This window comes from Cynocephalus volans, chromosome 5 (assembly GCF_027409185.1).
Source record: "Cynocephalus volans isolate mCynVol1 chromosome 5, mCynVol1.pri, whole genome shotgun sequence".
NCBI classification, from domain to species: Eukaryota; Metazoa; Chordata; class Mammalia; order Dermoptera; family Cynocephalidae; genus Cynocephalus; species Cynocephalus volans.
Genome location: NC_084464.1, coordinates 64,100,291 through 64,113,191, shown reverse-complemented (window position 1 = coordinate 64,113,191; position 12,901 = coordinate 64,100,291). Strand labels below are relative to the sequence as shown.

General features: G+C 35.7%; 1 protein-coding gene across 1 annotated transcript in view; it reads right to left on the bottom strand.

The window, feature by feature from the left end:
* LRRC1 (leucine rich repeat containing 1) overlaps nucleotides 1-12,901 on the bottom strand; it is a 117,514-nt gene that overhangs the window by 71,597 nt on the left and 33,016 nt on the right. The window contains exon 2 of the mRNA XM_063097933.1: nucleotides 1,438-1,555. Coding sequence (XP_062954003.1) covers nucleotides 1,438-1,555 — 118 coding nt within the window. The remainder of the gene's footprint in view (nucleotides 1-1,437; nucleotides 1,556-12,901) is intronic.

The following is a 12,901-nucleotide window of genomic DNA, read 5'->3' as shown; positions in this document are numbered from 1 at the left end:
ATGGAAATTTCAAAATTGTTATTTTATTTCTTCAAACTTTGTCATTTCAGTGTGCATTTTACAAAGTCACTGCTTCCTTGCAGAGTTACTAGCCAGTCATTCTTTGCAACTGAGATCACTGCTAAGACAAGAGAGTTGTTTCAGTCATGTATACCTTAGATAAGTACTATCCAGAATAGTCTTAGAGGCAATTCTGGCCAGGCCAGGCCTCAAATGCCTGCGCTGCCCCACACTCCAATGTAAAGGAAGCTGCTCATCAACAACTTCTGTGCCGAGGGGCAGGGCCATGCTTTGCACTGCTTGCCACCCCCCTCCCAGGGCATCCAATCTTTAGGGTGGCCAGTGACCTGTAGCCTATGTCTTATGGTTGGCATAAAAAGATAAGCTGGGTCAACCATTCCTCAGTTAGAAATTATATGCTATACCAGGGGCAGAAGACAAAAAGTGCATGGAAAGAGGCCACAACAAGTTGGGTATGGAGAGGACCTTACAAGCCAGTTCCCAGAGAGCAGGTCAATGAGGAGAGAAGAACACAGCACCCACAAACAGAAGCAGACACCTTTATCAGGTGACAAAGGCCATGAACCCCCCAAGACGGTATCAAATTTGAGCTTGGTGCAAATGCTTTTGTAATGTTAGTTCCACCCCGGCCCCCACCTTTATAATCAAATCCACTTTACCTATGCAGATCTGGATTCCCTGGAACTAAATAAGCCACTCTAAAACAAGCCAAAGGGGAAAAAAAAGTTTTTTCCCTTTTTCCAGTATCTTTAAGAAATAATTTTCATGAAAAATAAAAGTAGTCACTATGTCAAAAACATATGGCTTGGCCAAAAGACAGTTTCTAATTTATGGGATCTAATAAATGACAGCAATTTGAGAGCTGTCAAAAATTAGGGCGTTGTGGGGGGGAATTCAATTTTTTTTCACCACGTTTTCAATTAAGTACCAATTATCATTGCTACACTGTAACAATGATCCACAGAATAATATATGGGCCCTAGGGTTTCTGTCCAATAGATCAGATCAAAATATAATAAACCTAAGGTTCATTGAGAAGAAACTTAAAGATTTTGGTAGGAAACCCACACAAAGGACAGATAACCAGGCTACCAGCCCTCAGTGTCATGTTCAGCAAATTGAGGGACTAGGTTACACAATTTCCCAGTCAGCTCTCTAGCTCTACAAATCAGACTGAGCCTACTTTGAGAAAGGTGTCTTCACGAAATTCTGTTATGAAATGTTTTTGGTAAATATCTATAAATTGACTGAACTATTTAAAAAAGTGGCATTAATTTCACCCCTAAATTTACATATAGCTTTCCTATAACTATCAGGAAAAGCAACTCCAATAACATTTATCCAGCTATATTTACTAAAAACAACCCAGGCATCAGAAGAGACAAACGGGTAACCAAAGGGAAATCTTTTTCTTACCATTTCGAGACACGTCAAGTTCCACCAGCTGCATGAAGTTTGCTATTTCTGGAGGGAGTCGCTGAATTTCATTATCACTAAGTCCAAGCTTTCGTAATTTGACTAGCTGGAAAAATTGCTGAAAGACAAAATAATTTCACAAAGATTTCACATATATTTGCATCCTAAATTCTGCAGTTAATAAGAAATTTAGAACAATATGTCTTTTAAAAATTGATGAAGAATGTACCAATGTTGCGGCCGGCCTGTGGCTCACTCGGGAGAATGCGGTGCTGATAACACCAAGGCCACGGGTTCGGATCCCATATAGGGATGGCCGGTTTGCTCACTGGGTGAGTGTGGTGCTGACAACACCAAGTCAAGGGTTAAGATCCCCTTACCGGTCATCTTTTAAAAAAAATAAAAGAATGTACCAATGTCAATCTCCTGATTTTGAAAGTGCACTGTAGTCATGTGAAGGTGTTTTATCATTGGGATAAACAAAGGACCTCTCCATACTATTTTTGCAACTTCTTATCAGTCTAAAATTATTTCGAAATAAAAAGTTCTTAAAAATTAATGAACAACTTAATGAGAATAGTAGTCACTCTAAACTGCCCAGTAGATGGTCACATCTTCTACTTATGAAAATTGATGTTAAATCTACAATATTAAATAAATATATGTGAAAATTAAAATATTGTAAAAGACATTTTTAAAAGGAATTATGGTACATAAGAAACTATAATAAATAATCTACAAATGTGTGCAAGTGAAAAAAATATTTTTGATTGGTCAAAAATTCTTTTTTTGATTGGTCAAAAAAATTTTTTTCACTTGTACATATTTGGAAGTCTGCACTGGCAACTTCCACCAACCATGGCAGACTGAGCCTATGGCTTTTTTCTCCACACCCTTTAAGAAAGGTACTAAAATGATACTAAAGGGAATTTTTATAGAGATGGACATAAATATAAAAATATGGAATGAACCCATGAAGACAGTTAAAAATGAGAGAGGACAAGAAGCAAACTAGATATGCAACAAAATCCTTGAAGCTAAAAAACAGATGGACAAATGTTAACTAATAGAAAAATCAAAATAAAACTGAAATTTAGCCTTTGGAGTGAGTGGACCAATAAGAAATTAGGTCCAGGTACTTTTGTTTCTTGACTTTTCTTGGCAGCTGGCCAATATCAGGATCTGAATCCTTGACCTTGGTGTCACAAGGCAGTGGTCAAACCAACTGAGCTAACTGGCCAGCCCTGGTCCAGGTACTTTTGAAAGAAAGACAAGTGGTTGAAAATTTATGTAAAGAACAGCTAAGTCGCCATCGTCTCTTCTCTACCCTGCATAACCAGGCAAGAGACTGAAGTTTCCTCTCTAGAAGAGCTGACTCCAAATACAGTTTGTCATAGCTAAGGGCAGGGGTAAAGTAACCCTACTAAGAACAGGAGGAACAAGTCAAAGCTTGATCAGTGAGATCCCACCCTCCCTTTCCTCCATGGCAGGCCCTCCAGGTATGAAAATAGACCTACAGACATCAATTGTCCTATAAAGAAGCTCCAGGTTATAAACCCCAAACATGCACACAGAGCTTCCAAACATGCCCACCTCACCCCCTAAGCCCAGTGCCTGGATTTTTAATTTAAACAAAAATAAGGTTCTCTAGAGACTTGAGGAAAGCCCATACGCAGACAAGAAAGAGAGTGTACACACATACATCTCTCAGAAAACTTCATCTACCAAAGAATTAATATCCTCAAGAGAAATCAGAGAAGCAGCAGCATGATGCCATGAAAAGCAAGATTTGAAGAATTAGAAATAAGCTCTTAGAAATTAAAAAATATTGTAGCAACAATAAAATAACCCAATAAAAGAGGTGAAAAATAAAGTTAATAAAATCCCTCAGAAGGTGGAATAAAAGGACTATGAGATAGGGAAATGAAAGAAAAAGAGACAGGAAACAAAAAGACCAGTTCACAAGGTACCACAACCCACTAATATGTAGTTCAAAGACAGAAAGCACAGGGGGCTACAGAACATGCTTTTCTAGTTCAAAAGGGACCACCACATGGCCAGTAAAATGAACAAAAAAGACACATACCAAACAGTACTATAAAATATCAGAACTCCAGAAATAAAAACATTCTAAAAATTCCAGAGACAGGAAGAAATAAAGAAAAAAGGTCATAACAAAGAACTGGGCCACAGAATGGCATTGGACTCAACAGCAACCTTGAAAGTAAAAGGCAATGAAGCAAGACCTTCCAAATTCCAAGCACTCATTACTCTCAACCTAAAATTACATACCCAGCCAAACTACCAATCAAGTATGATGACAGAATAAAGACATTTTCAGACATGGACGGTATGAAAAAATTTATCTTCCTTGCACTCTTCTCAGGAATCCATCAAAATGTGGAAGTAAATTTAAAAGAAAGGATCTGAGATGCAGGAAACAATCAACAAAACAGAGAAAGACAAAGAAAATTCCCAGGATGAAATCATGAAGGGAATTCTAAGATGTCAACTGAGCCATAGGCCATGAGAGCAACCTGCTCAAACCGAAGCAAAACATGAAGTTTTGAAATCAGTAAATAAAAAAAACACATCTGAGGATTGTCTGATGTGTTTGGAAGTATCTAGAGGAGATTTACAACTCTGTCAAAATGTTTGGAGATGAATTAGAAACTGAAAAAGAGAAAAATAAAACAAGCAAAAAAGGGAGGAACTTATTAATTCCAGGAAAAATATAAAGTTTAAGAAGATATAATCATAGTATAAATATAAGATTTGATTATGTACACTTACAGTCATAATATTATAATATCTATATTGGTAAAAACAAAATGTATTTTATGTCTATATTGAGAGGATGGGAAAGAAACTGTTAGTGCTAAAGCCTCATCCTCCAAAAAAGAAAATGAATAGATAACTTTAAAGTTGAAAAAAAAAAAATCAAGCTGCAAAAGCAAGCCATTTAGCAATATGGAGGCAAACACTGGTGGAAACAGCCAAGAGCTGGGGGTTCTCAAAAGTTATAATCTGGAGTAGGGAAGGAGAAGGCAGGAGGAGACTGTTGCTCTTCATTGTCACAGTATACAGCTTATTGGATTTTTTTTAAAGTTACTTGCATATATTAGTTTGCTAAAAACAGAAATTGAGTTTACAAAGGAAAACATCTCTACTAAGATTACAGGATGCTCCAAATGTTAATTTTGTAGAAAGCTAACATTTAATAGGCTCCTTTTTTTGTTTTGTTTTGTTTTGTTTTTGCTTTTTTTTTTTTTTTTTGGTTAAAGTGATTATATATTTTTAATCATAAGAGAAGGCACTGCCTTTTGTAAAGAATTGGGAAAAAATTAAAAGTTTTCAAATTCACTGACATCCTTCTGGGCATCTATCCTTGGAATGTAATTGAAAATAAGAAAAGTAAACTATAATGCATAAACATATCTCTGCATTATTATCAATAAGAACAAAAAACTAGAAAACATACATTTCAAATAAGAGAATGATTAGCATGTTATTAAATAATTCGGTATTATGGAAATAATAAAAATGATTACTATAAAGACCACAGAACTTGAAAAAGATTTACAATGAAAATACAATTTAAAAAGAAAACAAAATTGCAGGTATACTATGTAAAAAAAAAGCATGTGTACAGGTGGACTGAAAGAAAGGGAATATGGAGGGGAAAAAACGTTATGTTAGGTGACAAAGATAATGCATGAACCACTTTTAAAAAAAATTTAATGAAAAAGACAGATATTTTAAAGTAAAATGAACTAGGAATCTCAGCAAATGAATGCTACCAATTAGCTATATATGATAATGAAGTGATCAACAAAAGGACTAATCCTTTGGGTTTCTTTAATCATACAGTTGAGATTTAATATCTTAAGGAAAGGTATTGAAATTTCCTCATGCTACTTGTACTAACGCATTAGCTAACACAAAAGCCATTCAAAAGAGTCACATATTTGAATAATTGAGCTTATGCCAATTATTCAGAGTCTGACAGTTTCATAATACATCAATGTGTTTACTCAAGCATGAAGAGCTCACTTTGTTTTCCGGGAAACGCATAATAGCAAAAGTACAAAAACCATCACCAATTCCATACATTCAGGAGCCATTCAGAAATAATACAAGAAACCAAGTCAATAAGGTACTTAGATCTACAGTGAATAATAAATTAGCTTTATGTCTGTGGAAATGATAGCCTGCAAATCCCCACAACCAATAGAAGTCATAACAGCAAGCAAATTTAAAGTTCTTTTCCACATGTTAAAAGCAACCTCATCTAGAGCCTGTCACAAATACTACTTTATTCAACTTGGGAAGAACACACCACATGTTACAACAACCCTATCTGACATGATACCAAAATGAAACCAGTAATTCCTCAATCCTTCTTTCATTATCCTGATGTGATCTTAGGATGGTATCCAAATACTTTAACTGCTTTCTTATAAGATGGACACAATGACACCAAAATGATATTAAATCCTTAAATCTTCAACTTCCTCAGATAGTTGGGGAACAGAACTCAATAAGATAAACCCTCCCACCTTGCTGTTGAGATCAGCCAGGGCACATGAAGAGCAATCCTGTAGCTGTCTTGGCAGGGTGCCTCAGCACAGAGCAATCATGTGATGGAACACACAGACACCATTCTTCAGCTCTATCATGTTTGATTATAGCTCCCTGACCCACTTAGAGCACATTCTGTACAATTATATGCAAAAGAAGCCCAAATTGCCTTGGGTTGTTATGCTACACCAGTCTTCTTACAGCCACCATAGTTTTTAGTCGATACACAGTCTTTAATTTGGCTATACAAAATGTTTCTTTTTCCCTTTCTACATTTCTGACAAGATTTTTTTTTCCTTCTCTTTTGGTAGAGTGTCTGCTTTTTAGAAAAGGGACAAAAGAAATCTTAGTCGTAAAAGAGCTGTGTCCTTTGCTGTTACTATATGACCAAGGATCAGTCAATTGTCCCCTAGTTACCCAAACTTCTATTCCCTAATGTAGAGAAAACATAAACCATTGTTACAGATGCATGTGGGAGACAACAGAGTAAAGAATGTTACAAACTGAAAAACTGTGTGACTCCAAACTATAACGACACCAAATTTACTCACAGATTCCCCTTCTGGAGGCATTCTAACTCTTGACCCAAATCTTGATCCCTTTACACCCTACACAACTCTCATTATACCCCTACTACCTGGGTCCCCATCCACCTAGACTGCCTTTTTGGTCAACCCACAAAAATATGGTTAACCAATTATTCTAATCTTAAGATAAGAGTAACACTTAATACAGTGTGGATAATTTGTATCATCTGGTACTGCTCTTTTCTGTGAGACTTACAAAAAGTGACTGTGACTTTATTACCCAGAAATTCTACTCCAAGGTATATACCATTAAAAAAAAAAAAAAACTCACATATATTTTTCCAGAATACATATATAAGAATGTGTTTGATAAAATCATTTGTAAGAGCGCAAAACTGTAAATAACCCAAACACTCATCAACAGTACATCTGACAGAAGTATATACTCACAATGAAGTTCTACACAGCAATGAAAATGAAAACTTACTGTTAGTCACAATATGGATGAATCTTAGAGGGAATGTTCAGCAAATGAAGCTAAACAGAAAAGAATGCACTATACAGAAAAGAATACATTATATTATTCCGTTTATATAATGTTGAAAAAAATCACCTATTTTGTTTACAGATACATAAAGAGATGGTAAAACCTATAAGGAAAAGCAAAGAAGTGATTACTATAAAATCAGGTAAGTGGCTACCTCTAAGGTGTAAGGGAAGGATTATAATCAGGAAGAGCATGCAAAGGGCTTTTGGAGTCCTGGCAATGTTCAATTTCTTAACCTGAGTGGTAGTTACAAGTGCTCACTTTATAATTTGCTATAAACTGTATATTTACACTTTAAGCACTTTTCTACGTATGTGTTTTTAATTTTTTTTAAATTTTAAACTACTTACTAATCAATAGAGAAAATACCAAGCAGTACCAAGAACATCAAATTCTTTAATTCATCAGAGTTAATGACCATAAAAAGCAATAGCATTATATCTAGAGAAGGAAGAAGAAAAGGAGAAGTAAAGTGGCCATTATAATCAAAACAGCAATGACATCAGTAATAGTAACAATACAGCAGTTAACCTCTATTGGGAAATTCTCTGTGCTTGGCAGTGAGCTAAGGACTTTACATGGATTACATTCTTTTAATCCTCTCAAAGTTGCTACAGTAATGATCCTACTTCTATCAGTTAGCCTTTGCTGCAAAACAAACCGGCCCAAATTTAGTGGCTCAAAACAACATGAATTTTTTTTAATTTCTCACATTTCTGTGAGTTGGCTAGCAGTACTTCTGCTGCTTTCACCTGGACTCACTCACATAATTACATTCTGCTAGAGTATCAAAAAGGCTGGAAGATCCATGCTGGCCCCACTCTTAGGTCTACAGTTACTGCCAACAGTCAGCTGGAGTTCCTCTGTTCTACACAAGGCCTCTATCCTCCTCCCTTTACTACGTAAAGATCTCAGAGCAGCATTCAAAAAGGGTAAAGGCAGAAGGATGCAAGCTTGGGGCATAGGCCTTGAAATTTGTACCATGTCATTTCTGCTACATTCTATTGGTCAAAGCAAGTCACAAAGTCAGCCCATATTCAGGGCAGTAGGGAAATAGTTTCCATTTGTGCATGGAAGGAATGGCAGAAATCACGTTAAAAAGAGGCATGGGGTGGGAAAAACTTGGTTGATTAAACAATCTACCAGAACATGATGTAGAAGCCTCAGATATGCCACTGAAGAACACATAAAAACTCGGTAGATAATCCTACGAATTCTATGGTTGATCACAAAATAATGACTTTTTCTAAAGGAAATTAAAAGAGAAAATAATATACTGAAAGTCTTGGCTAAAATAAAAGTTTTTATACATGAAAAGGTTACAGACAAGGGCAAAAGCCCAAGAAATATTCATAGAACAGTGAAAGAACCAGTTTGGTCAAAGCAGAGAATTTAAATAATATCTCACATCCAGAATTTGAATTTGAAAGGGTTTTGGCAAGCACTCAAAAATAAAGACTATTGATTAAATAAGTTAATAAGACACTTATTTTCGGTGTGTTTTCATTAAAAAGGTGTGAAATAGGAATGTCCCTAGGTGAATGAATCACTTACTTCTCTGATCCACTGTTTCCTTGTGTAAAAAATAAGCATTAAATGATCAAAGGGCTCTTTTTAGTTCTAAAAATTATAGGATAGAGTTTTAAAATACCTTCAATGTACCATAAGAAAAATGAAAATCCTGCTAGCACACAATATAGTATTAAGCACAGAGTTAAAATACATAAAATTACAGAAAGTAGATTAGAGGTTGCCTAGGAAATAGAAAATGACTGCTAATGGGTATGGAGTTTCTTGTGGGGTGATGAAAATGTTCGAAAATTGATTGTGGTAATAGCTGCACAACTGTGACTGTATTAAAAACCACTGAACTGTGTGTTTTAAATGGGTAAATTGTATGGTGTATGAATTATCTCTCAATAAAGATGTCAAAAAATGCACAGAACTGGTAGACATCAGTGAAGAAGGAACCTCTTTTAGCAACAAAAAACAAAGCTAGGAATACACAAATACTTTACTTAATTGAATCCCTATAACGATCAGTGAGGTAAAGTTCTTTTATCTCCAGTTAACAGATAAGGAAACTGAGGTCCAATAACATTTAGAGGTTTCCCTGACACTAAACAACAGTTAATAACATTCTTTAAGAAAAATTCCAAAACAGAATCATGTTGGAGGATCACAGAGTACAAATCCTCTGGCAAACAAAAAACATTTCTGAAAATATATTGCAATTAGCTAAGTAAAACAAAGTCATCTGGGGGAAAATTTTAAGCAAGGAAAGGAATAATGACTAAAATTATGCTAATGCTGTATTCCATCATGATGCGAGGGCAAGAAAAGAGCATGCTAATGAAACCCGCATGTGAGAACACATAAGAGGCATTGCTGCCAGTCCAAGGCAGGCAGAGAGTAAATGTGAAAGTCAAGAAACATAAACAGATAAGCAAATGAATCAACTTCTAGAAGATTGGGGCGTAAAGGTGTAACAACACACAGATAAAGCCCTGGGCAAGGGAAGGCTGAGACAGGAAACACAGAAGGCAGAATTTGATACAAGTTTATAATAAGATATAGCAAAAGGACATATAAAGAAAAAAGGCTGGGTCTAGATTTTGGAGGCAAAGGAGGCTGTGTCACTGAGCAGCAGGGTAGACCTGGTAAAACTGGAAAAAGATGACACTGACTACTGGGAGTTAGGATTTTTTGATAATGTTGAACAATTTTCAGAGACACAGAATGGAATTCAAAAGAAAATCACTTAAGAATTTGAAATACTGATTCACAAATTAGAAGGCTTACATCCATGTATGATGGGGCCAGGTAATAGATAATAAACATGAAATGAGATGAAGGATTTAGTCTCTCAAAGAAACTAAACACTTTCTCTATAACCTGAAACAGAAAGATATTTTCCCCTGCCCATTCATTTGCCCAGAAGACAAATAAATGAAAAAGATCACAAGAAAAAGCTATTGCTGCTCTAAAATACAATTTTTCTTGTTTGGTTTGGTTTGGTTTGGTTTTTTGGTTTTTTTGTTTGTTTGTTTGTTTGTTTTTTTGCAGCTGGCTGGAACAGAGATCAGAACTCATGACCTCAGTGTTATAAGGCTGTGTTCTAACCAACTGAACTAACCAGCCAGCTAGCTAAAATACAATTTTTAATAGGTTCATGTTTCAGTGGCATAGGCAACCTAGAAAAGGGTGCTGACTCCTTTCCTTACATGGCCATAAAATATCAATGGTAAACCAAATTTCGGAGAAATAAATTAGTTTCCTGCTGAGTGTTAGCATGTGTGTACTTGAGCACTTATAATAAAGATTCTTACACTTACTTTGCTCAAAATATTTCTCTAATTTTTCTGTATTCTGGCCTCCAAATTGAAATTTTATCTTCAATTTGCTGGTACATTTTAATGTTTTCAAGGTGCTTTCACACATTATCAAGCTGTCACCATTAATGATCCTTAACAAAGATATAAATGCCCCAAATTGTTCTCGGGAAAGCATTACATGACTCAAATGGGATAAAATTTTGTCTAGTGGGCACGTGTCATGGATTCAATGTGAAGAGTTCTATGTGAAGAGTATTCAGGGTTTCCAAGCTAATAGCAATAAAAAGCACTACATATTTATGAGAAGTGGAGGAGAAGATGTTCAAATAAGAAATAGTCCTCAATCCTTAGGGACATTCAGGAGCTGACACAAGACAGGTGGACCAGTAATTAAAATACACAGTAAAAAATGAAAATCGTAATAAATGAGGTACAAACTGCTATGAAAGCATAATAAATGTCTCTTGTTATGTTTCATCAGGGAGAGGAAAAAAAAGGTCAATTAGGCTAATTAGGCTGTTTTGTGGTCAGTCACACCACACCAAGAGGATCAAAGATTCCTATGAAGCACCACATAAGAATGAATTATTTGGAGAAATTGAGTTAGGAAGATTCTTTCTGAATTTTCTCATTAAAAACACCAGCATTTGGATCAGCACTGTGAGTGTCTTCCGAACTAACAGACTCAGCAAAGAAAAAATCAAATGAGTCCTTACTTTGCATGAATAGAATACCCCAGGACCAACTCTTAGTTGTTTTTCATTAACTAATAGGTCCCCAGCCAGAGTCTGACCATTCTGGATAGCAAGTAAGAAAGGGAGGACTAGGTCACTGACACAGTACTTAAAAAAATTAATCAGAGTTAACACATTATGATCACTCAGTAATGGCCCACCATCTTCCAAGGCAACATTTATTGGCACTTTTAGTGCATACAAATTATAAGTAAATGGGAAAGAAAAGAACTTTGTCTCTTATTCTCAATAATGCTGAAGACGATCAAACTGTTCTAAACCATTATCAAGAGATCTTGAAGGGGTGGGGAGGGACCTGACTAACCAGTTAATACAACATATTGCAGCCAAGAATTTGTCTCTTAAACTGCAAAACGGATTAAGCCCTGATGTTGCTATATTAATTTTGGAAAATTTGTTTCAAGGAATTGCCAAAGTACTTTTCCAAAAGAGGGAGGGTATCATCAAGCAATAGAATATATAGCAAACTTTAAAAAACAAATAATCTGAGCATCAGATGCCTACATACTGAAGTCCCACAAAATACCAAACAATTTAAATATGCAACTTGGTTTCTGCATTTACTAACAAGTCACATCAACTGAATTAATTGTACAGTGCTATGAGTTCAGATTGTTAGGTCCTAGCCAGATTTCAGGCATTTAGAAATATTTAATAGTAGAGAATGGCCTAACTTGCTCCAAAATACTTTCTAACATATTCTAAATACACATGAGCTACAACATGTATTGTGGTATTTCTATTATCACAATTTAATATTTAAATTGTGTAATTTAAGTATAAGGATTTCTCTCCACCCAGACAGGCTTGCATTCCAAAGTGCTTATAGCTCCCGAAAGAGGCAGCCTTGAATCTTCAAAATAAATCCTCTCTTATATTTAAACGTATCACACATACAAAATTCACAGTTTCCTACTGATTGACCAAAACAGTTAAGTAAAAAAGCAAGATGGAAAAAACTGAGAGTATATTCCCTAGCAACTCAGTTAGGCAAAAACAAAACAGATTTCATGCTGATCACATTTTAGCTACCAAACTGACCTAAATATTAAATTCTAATATTAATCCAGATGGAGAACCACAAACACAAGGCCTAACTGAAAACTTTTTGAATTGCCCTACTGTTTAAGGAACAAGAGAAATCATCAGTATCCAATAGATTCTGCTCAACTCCCTGTTCTGCAGTTACATCTGATTAAATGCTAAAGTCTAACAAGTCTGTTTTCTTTGTGAGGAGATAATAAGGCAAAACTCTCTCAGAGCCACTTCACTAAAAGCTGCTCTTTTCAATATTCTTTAAGTTTTATGTTTACTGTTTACCAGCAACCTGGTAAGAGGAAAAACTAACATTCCTAGCATTTGTTTAATATAAGAATGGCAGAAATGCTGGATGTGGCCGGTAGGCCACACAATGAGCCACCCCACTACCACAGCATCTAAGGACACAGCTCTTGCACTGTGACTAAGCTCTTTAAATTGGTTCTGCCAGTGTTCTTGTACTTGCTAACCAGCTGGTTCCTCTGTACAAACACTTCATAGTAAGTACCTTATTCAGTACCTGACCTCAAGAGTTCTCAGAGCTGGAAATCTCTCTTTGTGATGTGTGACCAAAAGAATATTCAAGAAAAAGAGAACAGGAATTCTACAGGATACTCCCACACATAATCCTAAAATAAAGTATGAGTGACAACAGCATTTCTTCAGCTCCTGGACTTCCGG